General features: G+C 46.1%; 2 protein-coding genes across 2 annotated transcripts in view; both read right to left on the reverse strand.

Annotated features, from left to right (window-relative positions):
* CMTM4 (CKLF like MARVEL transmembrane domain containing 4) overlaps positions 1-5,686 on the reverse strand; it is a 40,945-nt gene extending 35,259 nt beyond the window's left edge. Inside the window, exon 1 of the mRNA XM_060254414.1 lies at positions 5,273-5,686. Within this exon, the coding sequence (XP_060110397.1) occupies positions 5,273-5,458 (186 nt within the window). The 5' untranslated portion in view covers positions 5,459-5,686. The remainder of the gene's footprint in view (positions 1-5,272) is intronic.
* Positions 5,687-9,873: 4,187 nt separating this feature from the next.
* LOC132582297 (zinc finger protein with KRAB and SCAN domains 5-like) lies at positions 9,874-20,102 on the reverse strand. Its single transcript, XM_060253834.1, has 6 exons — positions 19,809-20,102; positions 19,092-19,206; positions 17,699-17,769; positions 17,367-17,493; positions 12,242-12,391; positions 9,874-9,965 (listed from the first exon to the last, which is right to left on the reverse strand). The coding sequence occupies exons 1-6, from the start codon at positions 20,100-20,102 to the stop codon at positions 9,874-9,876; spliced, it is 849 nt and encodes a 282-aa protein (XP_060109817.1).
* Between the last annotated feature and the right edge of the window lie 936 nt (positions 20,103-21,038).

Here is a 21,038-nt window from a genome sequence, read left to right on the forward strand (position 1 = left end):
TCCAGGCTGCTAGCTGGCTTGGCTCAGATAAGTGATTTAAAGAGACAAATGCCTTCTCCAAGCCAGCCAATGGGGTGATGGGGGCTTTGAGAGTCACACGCATGTGGCTCCTGAACCAGAGTTTGGCCACCCCTGCTATACAACATGGAAGGGTATAATGTAATGGTAAGTTCTTAGTTACTACAACCTGTAATTATATGTTTTCATAGCATGTCAATGTGACTGTCTTCGCAAGCTTTACCTTGCTTGGTGCCTTCTACTGCTAGCCTGGGTTTAAACATGGCATTTACAAATAGCTCTGAACTGCAGCATGAAGGAGAACTAAGTCCAGTTGGGTTATCTGTAACATTAACACCATAAAGCCACACACGACAAAAAGAACAGCAAGTAGATGAGGAGAATAAGGTAAACTGCTTTGGATCCCTATTGGGGAGAGAAACAGGGTATAAATGAAGTATATATTTTAAAGCAAAAGTGAACTTGGCCTCTGACATCTGGTCTCCAATTAATTCAAACAGACTAAAGAAATCAGGATAACACATTGACTTGTATGTCATTTCAATGCAACTTAAACCAAGTATAATCTTGTAAATTTTACAAGATTATGCATGGGATAGAGAAGGTAGAGAAAGAAGTACTTTTCTGCCTTTCTCGCAATACAAGAACTCGTGGGCATTCAATGAAATTGCTGAGCAGTCAGGTTAGAACTGATAAAAGGAAGTCCTTCTTCACCCAAAGGGTGATTAACACATGGAATTCACTGCCACAGGAGGTGGTGGTGGCTACCAGTATAGACAGCTTCAAGAAGGGATTGGATAAGCATATGGAGCAGAGGTCCATCAGTGGCTATTAGCCACAGCTTATCATTGGAACTCTCTGTCTGAGGCAGTGATGCTCTGCATTCTGGGTGCTTGGGGGAGGGGGCACAGTGGGAGGGCTTCTAGTGTCCTGGCCCACTGGTGGACCTCCTGATGGCACTTGTGGGTTTTTTGGCCACTGTGTGACACAGAGTGTTGGACTGGATGGGCCACTGGCCTGATCCAACATGGTTTCTCTTATGTTCTTATATCATTTCTACCATTTCTACCAACTCATAGTAAACTGCAATGGCATGAGAATCACTTCCCTTCCAGGAATCCTACACCACTCCAGAAATACAGAATAACCACCAGTGAGGATTACAAGAATGTAGTCAGTGACAGGGTTTTCCCACCCTGTTACCTTCTAGAGAAATCCTAACACTTCTTTTTCATGCCACATGATTCTTCCTAAGTTGTCTCTGACAGGAGAGTTTTACATTAATTTTCCAGTTAAATGCTCAAAATATGTAAAATTTTGCACTCCTCACTCAGTACCTCTGATCTTGAACTACCCTTTTTTAAAGGCAAAAAGAATGCAAGCAGAGCACTGTTTAAACACGGAGATAAGAACAATGGCACCTCAATGACAAATACAAAGGAAGTCAAACAAGCCAGTCAACAGCCAGTAAAAAATTAATACCGCTATACACACACCTTCTTTTGTTATAAAAGCTGTAACTGGCAAGAGAAGTCTGGTAGGTACAATATGGCCAATGTGGACAAAAAAATTAGCTATGTGAGTTCCACAGAAAAATCCAGAAACAAAAGTTGTGTGATGTTCTTAATAAAAAAAATTACGGGGATTTTGTTTTAGTATCTTAGATGACACTAAAAGATTAGAACTCTCAGGCACTATGCAACCATAGAACAGCCAGGAAAAAGAAGCCAGCACTATGATAAATATTAAAACAAAGCACTCAATACATAATAGTCAGATCAGCTACTTATCTCAGAATAAACGCTCACTTCGGTTATGTGAGACACACAGCTATTTCTGCTACTTATATTATGCACTTTTTATGCTAGGAAAAAATTAGGGTAGTCATGGCTGTTTCCCCATCACAATTCACACTGCACTAGAAATCTATGTTGCTCATGATCCTGTGAATGGATCAACAATTGTCCAATCACAGGATAGTACAAGTTGAGCAGGCTTTCCCCACCCCCCCCAAGCCTCATTAACTCAGCTGATCTGACATTAGAATTCCCTGTTGACAAGAAGAGAGATCATGTGGCTCTCCATCATACTGTGCCTACAGTAAGTCACCTTGCAGTTAAAACAAAAATACAGTTTGCAGGTCAAATATAAAGCTGGCAGTACACCCAATTTCTTTCTTCTTGTAGTCACCTATGTTAAAATCACCTGAAAAATGTAGAGAGAAGAGACCTTCTAAATATATACAGAAGTTTTTTTGTTAGTGATTGGAAACTGCTTGTAGAACATGCAGCTAAGATTTATTCTTCTCTTAACAGCAGAAATCTATGGCTCAGGGAGGACAGAAATTCTTGGCACACTGAAGGTCCCAAGTTCACGGGAACCTCCAGTTTGAAGACTTTAGGTTCCAGGTACTGGGAAAGACCACTCTCTGCCCAAGACTATAACAAGCTACTACTGGTCAGTATACAATACTGAGCTAAGTGGACAAACAGTGTAACTCTCCATAAAGCAGCTTCATATGAAAATAATCATAAACATGATTGCCGTGGTACTTCCCACTTCAACTATCCAAAACCAAAAGGAAGAGTAAAAAAGTAATTTAAAAATGTAATTTAAGAGACTCGCTAGTCTAATGGGTCATGAATGTTTGTAGCTAACAGAGCCATTATTACTACAGCAAATATGCTGAAAAGACTAAAAGGTGGTAGAAATATATACACCTTGACCGAATCAAGATGAGAAACAAACAATGCAAAACAGATACCAGAAGAGAAGTGACCTCATATCTGCCACTTTTCACTTAGTCTTAAAAGGTGACCTTTCTAGGCTAAATAAATGCTAGTGATCATGAAGAATGTCATCTGTTATCTAAAAGTGTCCTTCTCCTACCTCCTTATCTAATCCTTCCTCAACAAGATCAGGATACTTTATGCAAGAACAATAATGCAGGGGTGGGGTGTGAACAGGAGGGAAAACACCATAAAGATACCCATAAAGGAAAATATTCTAAGTGTTGGTACAAGAGATGGTTGGGAGGCCAATGTCTCCTACAGGGAGGAGGCCAGTGTCTCCTACAGGGGTAGTATTGGATGGAGAGGCTAGGGTGGACCACCAACACAGGAACTGCAAAGCCTACTTAACATTTAAGTCCGAGGTCCTCTAGTGAACAGAGGTCCTCAGAGGAGCTGCTGTTCAAATCTTCCCTCCGCCATAAACTGAACAGGTAATTTTAGCCACTGCTCACTTCTCCCCATGCTCCCTTCTGCAATACCATGATGATAATACTAATCTTATGGGGTTGCTGGATAATGTACACAAAGCACTCTGACCGTTTTAAAGCATTAAGTAAATGCTAAGTATTCCACCATTCTTCCCCAGGGAACCTCCCCTCTAAATCCAAGAACTGCTTAGGCTAAAAGGTAGAATAATATTTGGAGCATTTGATACAAAGAAGCTTCTAGGTTGGTCAAAAGCATCATAGTCATTTTTGATTATTGCTAACCCCCCCGCCCCCAGAGTCACGTACTATCTATGCACTACAATCATAAAGTTGGAAGGTACCTCCAGGGTCATCTAGTCCAACCCCCTACACAATTCAGGAACTTCAAAAATACTTCTCCCACCCCAACACACTCTCAGTGACCCCTGTTACATGTCCAAAAAATCTCCAGGATCCTTGGCCAAATTGGTCTGGAGAAAAATTGCTTCCTGACCCCAAAGTGGTGATCAGTATTCCCCTGGGCATGTAAGAAAGGGCCACGAGAACTAAGCACTGATGCAACCCTTCCCGCCCTCCCTCTCATGATCTGCCTAAATTCACAGAATCAGCACTGCTACATGGCCATCTTGCCTCTGCTTGAAAACCTCCAAAGAAGGAGAGTAAGAGTCCAGTAGCAGTTTAAAGAGTAACAAAGTCTGTGGTAGCTATGAGGGTATGTTGGTGTTTAAGGTGCTACTGGACTCTTACTCTTTTCTACTGCTACAATGCCAGGCAGACTAACATAGCTACCCATCTTGATCTTCAATGCACTGTTACTCCATCCTCCCTGCAAGGAGAAAAATCTACAAGATTATCTTTCTCTTTTTGTCCTGACAACAACCCTATGAGGTAGCTTAGACTGAAAAAGAGTGGCTCAAGATCATCCAATGAACATCATGGCAGAATCATAACATGATCATGGGTGTCTCCATCTTTCCTAAAATGCTACCCAATACATGTTCATCCCATCCTTTCTCAAGGCAGCTCAGAGAGATCTTCCCCCCCAACCAAACCATCTCCACCCAATCCTTCATCCAAGCAGCTCAGAAAAACCAATACGGTTCTCACCTCTTCAATTTCAGCTTCACAACAACCATGTAAAGCAGGCATAAATGAGAATGTGAAGAGCTTGAGTTCCATGGAATTTGAACACTGGCCCAACACTCTGACTGTAACACCACACTAGAAAATAAAGGAGGCTTGCTGCTGCCCGTGAACCAAACAAGGTAGGGGGGACAATCCAACCAAGTTTCAAAGCTGTCTGAATTCAGGGCCAGTCCCAAATTCTGTGGATTCTCAATGCGAGGCTATGGGATGCAGGGGCAATGCAGACTTTCAGACCTCAACATGATCATGAAGATGGATCCCTGCAAAGTGGAAAGACCCCAGCATAATAATGAAAGTGGGTCCTTGAAGAAGAATCAGAAGATCCACAAAATGGTAATGAAGGTGGATCCCTGGAGAAGAAATGGGGGATCCCTGGTGGAAAAGAACCAAAAGATCCCAACATGGTAATGAAGATAGATGTGTTTGGAGAAAAAGCAGAAGACCCCCAATATGACTATGAAGGTCATAGCTTCATCTTGAGACCCTGGAGAAACCTCAGCTTGAGACCCTGGAGAGCCGCTGCCAGTCTGAGTAGACAATACTGACTTTGATGGACCCAGGGTCTGATTTCAGTATAAGGCAGTTTCATATGTTTATATATGTTCATATCTCTGCAGAAGAACTGAAAGATCCCCCCAACACCATAAAGAATCTGGATCCCTGGAGAAGAACTGAAAAGACCCTATCACAATAAACGGCAACGAAGGCGGATCCCTGGGGTAGAATCAGAAGACCCCAGCCTAACACATAAAGTGGATTCCCTGGAGAAAAACGGAGAGATCGTAAACATAATCAATGACACCCGAGGAAGGCGGATCCCCGACGCAGAATCGACCGATCCCAGGCTGCGGAGCCAAGCCCGCCTTCCTCCCGCCGCGGGGTACCCACCACCTGGGCGATCTTGAGCCTGCCCAGGGTTCCCTTCAGGTAGTCGGGGTCGCAGCGGAGGCCGCGGAGCCCGTGGCGCTGGCTGACGGGCTCGGTGGTGGGCTGGTAAGGGCTGCTGGCGCCCGAGATCATGGAGGTGCTGGACGCCTCGCCGTCGAAGCCCTCCAGGTCCTCGCCGCTCCTCATGGTGGCTCCGCCGGCCGGGAACTTGGGACTGGCGGGGAAGAGTCAGCCCGCTTCAGGGCACCGAAGGAGGAGGCGGCGGTGGCGGCGAAGGCATCTCGGGTCCCCGCCGAGGCTAGCGAAGCGGAGCGCCCCGCCTGGGAGGGAAGCGCTGCTGCCCCCTTCGCTCCTCAGGGCCGCCCGGCCGCTTTCCCGCCTCACAGCGGCGTCGCCCGCCTGAGGGAACGTCTCTCTCGCTCGCCCGCCCGCCTCCTTCTCCGCTCCCCTCACCGGGCGGGTGGCCACCGGAGATGCCGCCTCTCGTCCCCCCCCCCTCCCTTCCCGCGGCTGGCCGCTCCTCCTTCTCTCGCTCGGCGGCGGAAAGGGAGGGAAGAGAGGCAGAGAAAGCCCGCCCCGAAGCGGTGGGAAACAGGAGGAGGAGAAGGCGGCTGAGGCGGGCGTTTGGGGTTTCCCTCATGGAAAGAGCCCTCCTCCTCCTCCTCCTCCTCAGGAAGGGCTCGGCCGCGGTCTTCGAGGAAGGGGCTGCTCGTAGCGACCGAGTTTTGCCCGCGCCGGGCTTCACTTTCCTCAGGAGAGAACTCATGGGGGGGGGGGGGGGAGGAGCGTTACCTGTTGAATTCTGCTCGCAAGTCACACTTACAAAGCCCCGCCTGCTTGCATTAAGTAAAATGAGACCAGTGGCACCAATAAACAGAGCATAGAGAGGTAGCGGACTCCAGCTTAGAAAACTCCTGGAGATTTAGGGACAGTGAGAGGGAGCAGAGTTTGGGGATGGAAGGGAAGGGAGCTCACCTGGGATGCGATGTCACCCTAGGACTTCAGTATCTTGTAAACTTTATGGTACCATAGAGTATACTTATGAAGCTGCCATTTCCTCCAGAGGAATTTGGTTTTGTAGTTTGGAAATCAGTTGTAAGTTCAGACGAATTCCTGGCTTCATCTTTTGAATTTTTTTATATTTTAACCCTGCCACAGAGAACAAGCCCTTTCCTCAGTGTTGCCTCATGTTGTACACATTCAAAAGATGGCTCTCAGCATGGAGGTCTCCCTTAGGCACCACGACTGGCAGGTTTATTGCCTCAAGCCGTAAAGGTTCCCTTTAGTCACTATAGCTGATAGCCATTGAAGGACCTTCCCTCCATGAACGTCTCATTTTCTTTTTAAGCTGTCTATGCTACCAGCCATCACTATGTCTGCTGGTAGCAATTTTCACCATTAATTACTCATGAACAAGTGCTCTGTGGAGAAAAAAAATTCTTTCACCCTTTTTTTTACCCCATGCATAATTTTATGCACATCTATCTTGCCTTCTTTCTTGCAGTTTGCTCTGGGTGTGATTTCATTCTAAAATAAACATTCCAAATTTGGCATTGGTTCAGGAACCTGTTACGAGCACATTGAACACTGCTTGTTTGTTATACCAGAAGAAGAGCTGAAAATTAATTATTTGTACTTTGCTTTTTTTCCTTAGAAGAGCCCTGTAGCGCAGTGTTAAAGGTGCAGTACTGCAGTTCTAAGCTCTGCTCACGACCTGAGTTCGATCCCCAGTGGAAGCTTGGTTTTCAGGTAGCTGGCTCGAGGATGACTCAGCCTTCCATCCTTCTGAGGTCGGTAAAATGAGTACCAGCTTGCTGGGGGGAAAGTGTAGAAGGCAAGGGCAAACCACCCTGTAAAAAGTCTGCCATGAAAACGTTGCGAAAGCAACATCACCCCAGAGTCAAATGACTCGTGCTTGCACAGGGGACCTTTCCTTTCTTTTTTTCCTTAAGGGAGACACAAAGTAGCTTATACAACATCATTCTCTCCTTCACCTGTTTTATACCCAGAACAAGTCTGTGAAGTAGGTTAGGTTGAGAAAGTGACTGACCCCAAATCCCCCCAGTAAACTTCCATGGCAAAGGGGGGATTTGAACAACAGTATTCCAGATCCTGGTCCAACTCTTTTAAAATTATTTCTTAACAAGGGGGGGGGGGACCTCAAAATCCAGCAACTAAATAGTTTTGTAAAAGAAAATAAAGGTATACATAGAGGAAAAAATATACCAACAGTACTGGCACATACTTTTCTATAAAAATGTCCAAATATCAAAAAAGTCCTTACACAATTGTCATCTACATGCCATGCACTCAGATATTGATAGAATTTTAACGTCTTCAATCCTGATTTACCAGAAGTGGACATTTACCTTTCTAATGTTGTAATACGAGGCTTTTAGCTGTAGTAAGGGCATGGAGGGGCCATTTTTTTTGGTTAGCCTCCAAAGGATGGGCAGATAGCTTAAAAGTACATAAGCATCCTCAAAAATCAATGCACATTCTAATACAGAACTGATATGAGTAATAATGTATTCTGAGAAAATGACTCAACATTCCCAGAGCATATGTTTAAGGGATGCATCCTGAGTTACAGCACCAATAGATAGGCTGGATACAGATCGGCAGCTTGGGGCAGCAGCCTCCCATTGCAAACTAAAGCTGGCATAGTGAAAAGTGCCCCCGAGGCAGTCAGCATGCAGCCTACTGCTGGAACAGTAGGAACTATTTGCTGCACGCCCCCCGGAGAAGCAGTCCAACATGCTGAAGCACTTGAACAACGCTTCCCTGGAATTCAGATGGCCGGGAAAGGTGCCCTGGAAGTGCTTCAGTGATTTGCTACCACTTTCTACCTGATAGGTTTTTGAAGCAGCGGAGCAACAGTGGAAGATGAGCTAAGGGTGGGGGCGAGACAGGACCCAGATGTGCGTGTTTGGACATGCCTTTTTGATCTGGATGTGGGTCGTTCTTGTGTCAGCCCAAATTGGCCATCTGAATTCAGCCTTAGACACTTCATTCAATCCTTTGCTAATGAATCGCTGTGATGTCTAGTATAGCCTAAATATATATTTGTTGAATAAGTTGCTTTTAAGAATCCCCAATCCAAGGGATTCTTGGTACAGGCAAGCAAAGCACAAAATTAGCAAAAAACCCCAACCTGAGACATGCTTCCATACACGCATCAATTCTGGTACCTGCCACCAGCCCCTTGGGCTACCCATACAGTAAAAGCTAAGGGGCAAGCTTCTAACCTTACTGAAATTAATCAAGAAAGTCAACCGTGCAATGTAGGCAACTGTCAAATGGCAGCCCCGGAGAAGCAAGCAGAAGGGAGGGTGAGAGAGAGGCAGAAAGACAGAGGCAAGCTTGTCTTTGTATCTCTCTGGCAGAAAAAGCCATGGAGCTCTCTGTGCGTGTGTGTGGAGGGAAGCAGAGAGAGGGACAAGAGGAAGGAAGCGAAGAACCACTGAGGGAGCTGGGGGGAAAGCAAGGTAAGGTGCAGCTGCAGTAGCAGTAGCAGTTGTGGAAAAGAAGGTGGTTGATGGGAGGGAGATGGATTTGAGCCCTGTGTGGGCCAGGTAATACAACATCTCATTTGAGCAAGGACACCGGTATCAGAGCTTGCAATAAACCCAAGTTTGCTGCCACATACACCCAGACGACACAATCACAGGACCTAACAGCATTAACTACACCATCTCAAGCTCATTCTCAACAGAGAATGACATGGAAAATATGTAATTAGTCAGCACCCTGGATCTGGGACATGGGTAAAGAATTCTAACCCATTTTAAAATTTAGTTAATGTAAGAAATATAAATTTCTGGTATATTTTGTGAAAAGCTTTTTGGCTTTTCCAGACTCTGAACATTCAAGAGTTTCTGTCACACAGTAGGGGTCTAGGAGGGCCTTCTACTGGCTGCCACACCCAACCACCCGTCTTCCTTATTAGTAAATATCTCTTAACTATGACCAAGGAGACATGAGGACCCAAGCTGTATAATAACAACAGTTTATTTACAGTGCTCAAATAAGAAATGGGTAAAAACAGCTAAATATATATACAGTAAAGGTGGGTGCAAATAAACAGAAGTCCTGATGCAACTAACTAGACATTCCCTGCTCTAATACCAAACTCACCACCTCCCTTGGATGAGGGATCTCTTCCCAGCTGCAAGCTCTCTAGACTCCAGCCTGACTCCAGCTCAGCCTTCTAGACAGAACCTCCCTGTCTACAGCCTATCCAGGAAAGAACACACCATGTCTGTGCTTGGCCCTTTTATGTTTCCCCCCCAGGTCCCACCCCTCTCTGGGCTAGTTTTCCCTCCAAAACCTTGCCACCCAATCAGAGAGACTGAGGGGATCCTGGGAAATGTAGGCTTTCTGTACTAACTCCTAGGCAGGTTTCTCTGAAGCATGTAGGCCTCACTAGGCCCAGGATCATGACAGTTTCATTTTTGTGAGAGTTCTCAAATGCTTTAAAAGACTGTCATTCCAAATGAATCTCTTTTCATGCTCTGAGCACTAAAAAGGGTTCTCCCCATGTGAGTTCTTAAATGCTTGTGAAAATGGCTACACTGACTGAATTTCTTTCTGCACTAGGATCACTTCAAAGGTTTCTCCCCTTTATGGATTATTTGCTGCTGCTGAAGATGGCCACGCCTGTTGAATCTCTTTGCACACTCTGAGCATTCATCTTGTTTCTCACCAGAGTGGGATCTTAGATGCTTTTAAAAGTAACAACTCTAGGGTTGCCAAGTCCAATTTAAGAAATATCTGGGGACTTTGGGGGTGGAGCCAAGATCAAGGCTGTGACAAGCATAATTGAACTCCAAAGGGAGTTCTGGCCATCACATTTAAAGGGACGGCACACCTTTTCAATGCCTTCCTTCCATAGGAAATAATGAAGGATAGGGGTGCCTTCTTTTGGGGCTCATAGAATTGGACCCCCTGGTCCAATTGTTTTGAAACTTGGGGGATATTTGGGGAAGAGGCACTAGATGCTGTATTGAAAATATGGTGCCTCTACCTCAAAAAACAGCCCCCCCCCCCGAGCCCCAGATACCCGTGGATCAATTCTCCATTATTTTCTATGGGAATAAATCTCCATAGGGAATAACAGAGTTCCCAGCAGACATTTCCCTCCCCTCCCCTTGCTTTCTGACGACCCTGAAGCGGGGGGAGGGCCTCCAAACCGAGGGATCCCCTGCCCCCACCTGGGGATTGGCAACCCTAAACAACTCTGATTGTATTTCTTTTCACACTCTGAGCATTCAAAAGGTTTCTCTCCTGTGTGGGTTCTTAGGTGTCTCTGAAAGTCACAATTTTGACCAAATTTCTTTTGGCACTCTGCACATTCATAACATTTTTCCCGTGTGGATTTTTTGATGATGCAGTAGGAGATCTCAACTCTGACTTGAATCCCTTTCCACACTCTAAGCATTCAAAAGGTTTTTCCTTTGTGTGGGTTCTTAGATGTCACTGAAAATTGCTACTGTCACACAATTGCTTTCCACACTCTCAGCATTCAAAAAGTTTCTCCCTTGTGTGGATTCTTTGATACTGTAGAACAGTGGTGGGGAACAGTGGCTCTCCAGATGTTTTTGCCTACAACTCCCATCAGCCCCAGCCATTGGCCATGCTAGCTTGGGCTGATGGGAGTTGTAGGCAAAAAACATCTGGAGAGCCACTGTTCCCCACCTCTGCTGTGGAAGATTGCCACTCTTGACAGAATCTCTTTCCACATTCTGAGCACTCAAAAGCTTTATCCAACATGAGTTCCTAAATGCTTATAAAGATGGCCGCTCTGACTGAATCTCTTTCCACATTCTGAGCATTCAAAAGGTTTCTCTCCTGTGTGAGTTCTTAAATGACTGTGAAGATGGCCCCTCTGACTGAATCTCTTTCCACATTCTGAGCATTCAAATGGTTTCTCACCAGTGTGGGTTCTTAAATGGTTTTGCAGGACAAAACTCTGACTGAATCTCTTTCCACACTCTGAGCATTCAAAGAGTTTCTCCCCTGTGTGGGTTCTTTGATGCAGGAGGAGATAGCCGCTCCGACTGAATCTCTTTCCACACTCTGAGCATTCAAATGGTTTTTCACCAGTGTGTGTTCTTAGGTGCCTTAGCAAGTCATAATTTCGACTAAATTTCTTTTGGCACTCTGAGCATTCATAAGGTTTCTCCCCTGTATGGGTTCTTTGATGCAGTAGGAGATCGCCAGCCTGACTGAACCTCTTTCCACACTCTGAGCACTCAAAAGGTTTCTCCCCTGTGTGAGTTCTTAAATGCATCTGAAGATTGCCTCTCTGACTGAATCTCTTTCCACATTCTGAGCATTTAAAAGGTTTCTCCCCTGTGTGGGTTCTTTGATGCAGAAGGAGATTGCCACTCACACTAAATCTCTTTCCACATTCTGAGCACTCAAATGCTTTCTCCCCTGTGTGAGTTCTTAAATGCTTGTGAAGATGGCTGCTCCGACCAAATCTCTTTCCACATTCTGAGCATTCAAAAGGTTTCTCTCCTGTGTGGCTTCTTTGGTGCTCCAGCAGCTGCGATTTGTATTTAAAATACCTTCCACACCAAAAGCATTGACATGCCTTCATTATAATGTTCCCTGGGAAATGCAGATCTTCCTGTCTTCCATCAGAGGATGTCATTCCACTCTCTGAACAGATAAACAATTTCTCTCCTGAATGAATGTTTTGTAGTTTAATAAGTTCTGATTTCTCTGAAAAACTCTCAGCATAGTCTGAGAAACTATGTTTCTCTCCTGCATGTGCCTGTTGATGTTTAGGGAGCTCTGCTCTACAAAGTAAGCTCTTTCCACACTCCAAGCCTTGATGGGTCTTCTTTCCACTCTTCATTTGCAAATGGACATTATATTGGGTTTCATCTGAGAAAATCATTCCACACTTGAAGCACTTGTACGTTTCCTCCACCATGTGAACTGCTTCACAGAAATCCCTACCTTGGAAAGGGATGGGTTGATCCGTCTTCTCGACTATGTGGCTTCCTTTCTGCCTCTTGGGTCTGCCTTGAGTCCTGAAGTTTCCTCTCAGGTCTTCATCTGGTGATAGTTGATGCAATTCCTCGTCCTTCTCATTTCCCTGATCATCCCCTGTTGGTAATAAAGAGAGAGATCCCATTAGCACCCAGACAAAGATACCTGATTTGCACTTAAAATTCCATCCATACTCCAAGTGTTTCAGGACCTTGTTCCTGCTGTACATTAAAATATACAATAATATACTCATTAAAAGTGGCTTCCCATCTGCCCGTTTGGTCAGTCTCTATCTCTGAAGTTTCCTTCATTCTGTTCATTTCTGTCTTTTCCCAAAGAGATCCCCTGGAATTCCCCAAGTGTCTCTTCTACATCTGTTGCTGGAATACAGAACGAGGTCCAATCAGTACCTATGTAAGCAGCCAAGCCACCAGTCAGGCACTCCTCATTCACGAGTGTGCATTTCCTTGGGCAGAACTTCTTCCCCCCACCCACCCCCCAAAAAATTGTTTGCTGAAGGGCAGGGAGACGCTAAGATCTCAACAAGTGAACCCTGCAGTTCAGGGCCCCCCCCCATGGTTTTGAAAGGGATGTTGGGTTTTTTTGGGAAGGGGGCAGGGGATTAAAGCATCTAGGTGATGACTGAAGAGAATCATTGATGACCCTTTTGCCTCATTCAGCCTGACTGTTTTAAGTTGTCCCTGCTACATTTCTGGCTTCTTTGGCAAAGAGACAGAGAAAATTATCATACTTATATGGGAAAGCAATCCAAGGAAGAGGAAAAATTCTTCTGGAAGAATGGAAATATGGTCAAGATTAAAGCCCACACCAGATTACAGTCAGAGCGAATAGCCTTAATCCCATTCAGGGGGAAGAATGTGTTGTAAAGGTTGACAACTGAGAAATCAGAATCTGGCCTGATGGCATGGGACTCCGTTTTGGATCCCTGTACACTAGCATGGGCCTAGCAATGAAAAGTGGAGTCTGGATCAAACTGATATCAAAATGACTGTGAGTCACGCTGAAAGCATGCAAAGAATGTGAAGCAACTCCTCCAAAGGGCAAAAGCCCTATCTGATGAGAGTCCACCAAAGAGCCTTTTCCCCAAGGACCTAAGGCGTTCCCTCCCTACTAATATGGCCTGAATAATGACCCAAATAATCAAGACAATGAGCAATGGGCCAGCATTGCAATTTCTTCCTTATCTTAAGTGTGGGACAGGAAGATTTCTCTTCCTACTCCATCATGTAAACTCAGGGTGTTTTCGCACTCACGTTTTACTGGCGCCACGACCCTCCTCACGCCGGCGAATCTGCATGGATTTCGCACCAGAAGCGCCGGCGCACCCAGAAGCGCCGGCTACTTCCGTTGCTAAGCCAGCACAAACGTTTTCCTGCATCTTTGCGATTTCCGTTTGCGCTGGCTTAGCGACGGAAGTAGCCGGCGCTTCTGGGTGCGCCGGCGCTTCTGGTGCGAAATCCATGCAGATTCGCCGGCATGAGGAGGGTCGTGGCGCCAGTAAAACGTGAGTGCGAAAACGGCCTCAGTGTCTACTTGCCTGCCTATCTAAACTCTCAGGTCGTTTTCGCACTAGCGTTTACTCCGGCGTAGCACCCCATTTACCTCCGGATCTTTTCCTGGTTTTCGCACCTGTTGCTCCGGCGCTGCGGTTTGCTCCAGCGCTTCAGGGGTTTCACGCCGGAGTATGTTTTTCAACATGCTTCCGGAGTTTTTGAAAACCTCCGGATCCACACCGGATCCACTCCGCAGAGTTTGCTGTGGGAAATCCATCCACGCCGGATCGACTGCTTTGTGGGCGTCACCCTCTCCCTTTCCGTCCTCCCACCCCATCCACCCCCCTGGCCAATCATCAGCCGTTCGCGGCGCTTCCCAAAAGTGCCCGCACGGCCATTTTTTTTTTAAACTTCATATTTCTTGCGTAATAGCGATATTATTGCTTTTCCGCTGTTGCGTTATTTCGTTAGTTCGTTAGGTCCCCGTTGCAGCTGCAAGCGCCAGCCGGGGAGGGGGAAGAGCGCGGAGGAAATCCCAGCTTCGCCACCCGGGAGGGAGCGAGGCTGGGAAGGGAAGAACCTGCCAAACACACACACACTAGTGCTGGGAGGCTTAAATGTAAAAGCTTTCTCCAGTTTGAACAACGTGTAGTGTGTCGCCATAACCATTTCGTTATAATGCAACCATTTCATTATGGCGCAACCATTTCGTTAGTTCGTTAGGTCGCCGTTGCAGCTGCAAGCGCCAGCCGGGGAGGGGGAAGAGCGCGGAGGAAATCCCAGCTTCGCCACCCGGGAGGGAGCGAGGCTGGGAAGGGAAGAACCTGCCAAACACACACACACTAGTGCTGGGAGGCTTAAATGTAAAAGCTTTCTCCAGTTTGAACAACGTGTAGTGTGTCGCCATAACCATTTCGTTATAACGCAACCATTTCATTATGGCGCAACCATTTCATTAGTTCGTTAGGTCGCCGTTGCAGCTGCAAGCGCCAGCCGGGGAGGGGAAGAGCGCAGAGGAAATCCCAGCTTCGCCACCCGGGAGGGAGCGAGGCTGGGAAGGGAAGAACCTGCCACACACACACACACTAGTGCTGGGAGGCTTAAATGTAAAAGCTTTCTCCAGTTTGAACAACGTGTAGTGTCGCCATAACCATTTCGTTATAACGCAACCATTTCATTATGGCGCAACCATTTCATTAGTTCGTTAGGTCGCCGTTGCAGCTGCAAGCGCCAGCCGGGGAGGGGGAAGAGCACGGAGGAAATCCCAGCTTCGCCACCCGGGAGGGAGCGAGGCTGGGAAGGGAAGAACCTGCCACACACACACAGACTAGTGCTGGGAGGCTTAAATGTAAAAGCTTTCTCCAGTTTGAACAACGTGTAGTGTGTCGCCATAACCATTTCATTATGGCGCAACCATTTCGTTATAACGAAATAGCGTTAGTCCACGCAGCCAGCGGAGGCGACTGGGGACACCCAGACGACTCCGCGGAGCGCGCTGAGCACCCTCCAATCACCATCAGTGGCGGGAAGTTGACATCCAGATTCTCCACTGTGAATGCTTCTGTTAACACATAAAGGGCTGTGGAGGATGCTACAGCTGCAGCCAATCCATAAGCAGAAGCGGCACACGTGACGCTCTTGTTACGTTGTTACGTAGTTACGCAACCAGACTTGCGCTTAAAAAAAAAATGATTGACAGGGCATCGAACTCAAGTCGATGCTAGTGCGAAAACGATTTGAGCCGGGGCTTCATGGAAAGCGACTCCACTAAAGAGGCAATGTGCGAAAACGAGAAAAATGATCCGGACATAATTGCGCCGCGGAATAAGGGGAGCAAACGCTAAGTGCGAAAACGACCTCAGTTTCCCAAAAGGAACACTTCTCCTTGAGACTTTTACCTGTAACAAAAGAGGAAAAATTCCCATCCACAATTCCCCTCCACACAAAAAAACATTTTCAAATTAGCTCATCTCTCCAGAAAGATGGACTTTTCATCACTCCCACATTCCAGTTTTCAAAAGTTTTATTAGTTTCAGAAGAAAAAAGAAATAGAAAATAGGGGAGATAAAAAGCACAATACATTCTGACCTTATTTTGCATAAAAATACTTCCAAAGAATACAAGGTTAATTCTACAATATTTTCTTTATATAAATTGTCCCACATTATTTTGTCTAAACTGTACATAATCCATTTTAAAATTGTATAGTATAAGTCTTTTGTTTTAATCTAATAATTTTGACAATTCCAGTAAAGGTAAATTTTATAGTATAAAATACAGGAAGAAAGAGAAAAAAAACAGATCACACCAAAGAATCTTAAGAGTCTTGAATGTCCAACCAGGCATAAAATTTCATCCAGTGTTTTCTTGCTTCTTCTTTAGATTTTCCAGCCATCAGCTGGCAAAGTCCAGCTCTGCTGTCTCTAGAACTTTTCCCACCAAGTCCCAGATTCCAGTACCAACACCTTTTCTCCTCCTTCATCTTAGCAGAAATGTATACAAAGTTATCTCTCGGTCCATTCAATTCATAAGAGGTTTTGGACCCCAGACTGTTACCCCAACTGTATGCTGGCTTCTCTGCTTTTCCATCCTATTCTGCTGTGCTTCTCTAGAGCTGCCCAGTTGTCTTCAGGAAGTAGGCCTGTATGATTCCTCCCTTTTATTTTCCTCTTCATAGGAAAGAAGTTTGTGCAGGAAAGGGTTTAAATTGTGTTTGAACTTCACATGTGCACTTATTTCCTTTTTGTACTGACTGAATTTTTATTTACCTGACCTAACCACATTCTCTTTCTGTTCACTTAATAAATTTATTTTCTTGTTTAAGAAGCTCATACCCTGCATTTCTTTTGAGTGCTGGTCTGTATTTCAACCCTGGTAGGCACAGGTTTACGATCTTGGGAATTATCCCACAATACACGTGATCTCAAGGAAATACTTCATGATACATGTTTGCTAGCAGAAGGTTGCTTTTGCTAGCTACAGGGGTGTATGTGCATGAGTGATGAAGAAGAAGACTGCAGATTTATACCCCGCCCTTCTCTCTGAATCAGAGACTCAGAGCGGCTTACAATTTTTTATATCTTCTCCCCCGACAACAGACACCCTGTGAGGTGGGTGGGGCTGAGAGGGCTCTCATAGCAGCTGCCCTTTCAAGGACAACCCCTGCAATAGCTACGGCTAACCCAAGGCCATTCCGGCAGCTGCAAGTGAAGGAGTGGGGAATCAAACCCGGTTCTCCCAGATAAGAGTCCGCACACTTAACCACTACACCAAAGTGATTTGGGTAACAGACTCCTTTCTGAGGTCCTCTCAGCCCTCCTTGACTCCAGGTCAGGACACCCTCTCTGGCTTTGGTGATGGCCACAACACTGGCCTCAGTTGCCCCTGGGCCAGCCAGGTAGCTTGGGTTGCTCTCACAGACCATGCTGAACATCACTTTCATGATCACTTCCACTCCTCAAGACTTCCAGCAGGAGACAAGCAGGCCTGAAAACAATGTATTTACATTCAAAATTTTGATTTGTGCCTCATCCCAATGGCAGCACTTTGCACCTTTGGCACCCATGAAAGAGCCTTACCCAGAAATGCCACACTTCCATAAGTCTCCAGCATGACTTCCCTGTAGAGAGCTCTTTGGCTTGGATCCAGTAGCACCCACTCTGCCTCGGAGAAATCCACGGCCACCTCCTCAAAGGAAAAGGGACGCTGGAAGAAAAAGCAGATTTCCTCATCAGAGATCATGCTAGGCAGAGAATGCACACTGGAAGGGAAGGACGCAGGATGCAGAGCTTGGCATGGGGAATGGGCACGGCATTCAGAGCCTCTCCCACAGGACACCTGAGGAGCAAAAGCCACTCTGTGAAATGAGCGGGGATCCAGGCTCCCCCACCCCACCACTTATCTCCTCTACCTGGACTGGAGGCGCAGCAGCTGTTTCCACACCTCTACCAAGACAACGGCTGACCACCAGCTCTCCACTGCCTGTGACAGAGACAAAGAAGGGAAGAAAGATTGCTCGCCTAGACTCCCTCATTCGTTTACTTCTTTTGAAACCTGCTCTGTGCACCCTCCTTTCCAGGGCTGAGGAACCTTGCCATAGGCACACTCAAATCAATTTGTAGCAATTTTTAGGCAATCATAGGAGGGGGGAAGAGATGTACCAGATACCCATGAGCAGGGCTTTGTTTTGTAGCCAGAACTCCTTTGCATATTAGGGCACACACCCCTGATGTAGCCAGTCCTCCTGGAGCTTACGAAGAGCCCTGTACGAAGAGCCCTCTAAGCTCTTGGAGGATTGGCTATATCAGGGGCATGTGGCCTAATATGCAAAAGAGTTCCTGCTACAAAAAAAGCCCTGCCCATGAGCCTTTGGGACTTCTTAATGCTGCTGACCCATTGAGATTTTTGTGAGAACCGAAATGTGCTCTGTGATCTCTGGAATTCTACAAGACAACAGCATCTCTGCTGGATCAGATCCAAGCCCAGGTACCCTGTTCTGCCATCAGCTGGGCCCTCCCACAGGCCCATCAGTCCTGGCTGGCTGGAGAAAAAGGAGGGCAGAAATGACATCACAAGATACATTGCCCTCACTTCCCTCTGAAAACCAAGAAGTGACTTCAATGTATATGAAAATTCCAGTGTCTGCTGATACTCTGACTTCACATTCAGTTCTGTGCCACCTCCAAACATCAGAGGAGTAGCAGGCTATAGGCTGGCATCTGTAGTCCACGACCTTCTTTCTGACTGTGGCCTAGGGGTGGAATTCTAGCAGGAGCTGCTTTGCATATTAGGCCACACACCCCTGATGTAGCCAATCCTCCAAGAGCTTACAAAAAAGAGCCTTGTAAGCTCTTAGAAGACTAGCTACATCAGGGATGTGCGGCTTAATATGCAAAGGAGCTCCTGCTAGAATTCTACCCCTGCTGTAGCCCATCCAATGCTCTTGGAAAGCCTTTAATCAGGGATACATAAGACAAAAGCTGGCCATTAGCCATGCATTTTCAGAGCAATGCTGCTCCAGAGCATGGACATTCCACTCATTTGTCATAGCTAACTGCTGTGCCCAAATTGATTCACCCTTCCTTTTTTGAGCTGCTTTGAGTCCCACTAATGGAAGGACAGTGACATAGAAATATTTTAGTGAATTTGAATAAGGAAGTGGTGGTCACTACATGCTGTGGCACTGAATCCCAGAACTTAACTTTGTTACGTGCAAAAGTATTTCTTTTTCCTCTTGTCCTAAGCCTTCTACCCAACAACTTCACTGTGTGCCCCAATCTCATCTGGCCACAGAACAGCCTTACTATGTGAGAGGGCATCTTGGGCAAGCTCCTGGGGCTGAGCTCTCTGTCCTTCCTCCAAAGGAGATGCTTCCTCCTCAGAGAAGTTAGCTTCTGTCTTCACTCCTAGTCCCTGCATCTGAAAGGACAGAGAAGGAGATGGGAAAGAGAAGGAATGATAAAGGCTGAGGAGAAAGATCTTGTCCTACTCCCAGATTCTTCATCCCTGCATCGACCAGCAGAACTGGTTCAACCACATGGGCAAGAGTCAGGGTTGGGTACTCTTCCTAGCCTAATGAATTCTTTAGAGCAGGGTCCCCAGCCCCCGGGCCACAAACCGGTACCAGTCCGTAGCCTGTTAGCAACCGGGCTGTGGAGTGAAGCAGAGGCACCGCACCACCCCTTTCACCTGCCTGGGACCCAGACGGATGAAAGAGGCAGTGCGGCCCGGCTCCAAAGCACCACCTCTTTCATCCACCCAGATTCCAGGCGAGCAGAAGAGGCAGCACGGCAGCAGCCTTTGCCTACCCCTTATTTAAAGACCCCCCATGGAGCGGGCAGCCTGGGGTGGCAAAAAACCCAATACATACACACACACCAGGCCCTGGAAAAATGGCCTTCCACAAAACAGGTCTCTGCTGGCAATAATGTTGGGAGCCACTGCTCTAGAAGCAGAAATATCTGGCCAGGAAACCTTAGGAGAAGGTTGTTGCTTGAAGTGAGTGAAGGAAACCCCCTCACCTGCTCTGCCTGCCTCTTCTCCTCTGTCTGACTCAGGAGGAAGCCTTCAGCCAGGGCCACAGCCTGGGAACTGGTCTCTGGCCCACATACTCTGACCCAGCACTGCATTTCCTGGGGCAGGATGGCCAGGAACTGCTCCAGGATCACCAGGTCCAGGATCTGCTTCTTGGTGTTCCTCTCCGGCTTCAGCCAGTAGTTGCAAAGTCCATGGAGCTGGCTGCAAACCTCTCGGGGTCCATCAGCCTCATGGTAACGGAACTGCCGGAAGCATTGGCTATGTATATCTGTGGACATAACCGAGACCTCTGGCATAGCTTTCCCAAAATTCAGCACAACTTCCTGATTATATTCCAATAGGATAAGTTGGAAGGTGTAATTTTTACCTACAAACAACAGAGATCCAGATTGAATTCTTTCTGAAAAGTGAGAGAATTTTTGGAAAGATTCAGACATGACTTTGAGACAGAAACCTCAGAAGAAGATACACCAGATCCACAACAGACACAACTCAACTTGAAAAATTATGGGTTGGAAGTAGAGAATGTAAATAGTGACTTTATTGAATTCAAAGATTAAATATGGAATACAAATGTTTAATGTGGAATATAAACAGAGCAAATGCTCCCCCCCAAAGGGAAAAAAAAACATTTAGCTACTTGAAAAAATTAAAAGGAGACCCATATTAGAAAAAAAAAGGATGCAAAATATTTTACTTACAAACCTTTGGGGGAAGAGTTTGTCCCAGCTGATCCTAAAAAGAAAAAATGGAGTTATACTGTACATAAACCCTCTGTTGAAACCAAAGTTGGTATTGTCTGATGAACGTGGTAGATTTGTGGGGGTAGAAATCACCTCCGGTGTGGTTAAGGCTATGGTTGTAATGTTTTAATGTTTTAAGCATGTGTTATTTTAAACGTTCAGTAAGTTTCAGAACAACAAGGGGGTGAAAGAGGAGGATGAGTGAGTGAGGTATATGTTGAGAGAGAAAAGGCAGAAGTCAGTCAGTCAGTTGTACTAGATACAAATACATTCATTTATCCAGAAGATCTTAAAAACGAATATCTAAATTAAACCAGAGGCTTTTTTTGCTGGGACTAATGGATAAACAGAAAATACTCATGGAACTGTTTTTGCATATGACAATGGCAGCAAGACTATTATATGCTCAAAAAAGGGGTGGGGAAATGATATTACCTACAATACAAGAATGGTTGGTGAAGATGATGGAGT

This window comes from Heteronotia binoei, chromosome 14 (genome assembly GCF_032191835.1).
Source record: "Heteronotia binoei isolate CCM8104 ecotype False Entrance Well chromosome 14, APGP_CSIRO_Hbin_v1, whole genome shotgun sequence".
In the NCBI taxonomy this organism is placed as follows: Eukaryota; Metazoa; Chordata; class Lepidosauria; order Squamata; family Gekkonidae; genus Heteronotia; species Heteronotia binoei.

Bases quoted from the DNA above. Each gene is read 5' to 3' on its own strand.
- LOC132582297 (XM_060253834.1), bottom strand. From the start codon at position 20,102: ATGTCCACAGATATACATAGCCAATGCTTCCGGCAGTTCCGTTACCAT. The intron at 19,207-19,808 runs GTGAGGGGGTTT...CTGTCCTTTCAG, and splicing joins AGAAGAGGCAGGCAGAGCAG to ATGCAGGGACTAGGAGTGAA. The intron at 9,966-12,241 runs GTAGGGATTTCT...GTGAGAAACAAG, and splicing joins TCAACCCATCCCTTTCCAAG to ATGAATGCTCAGAGTGTGCA.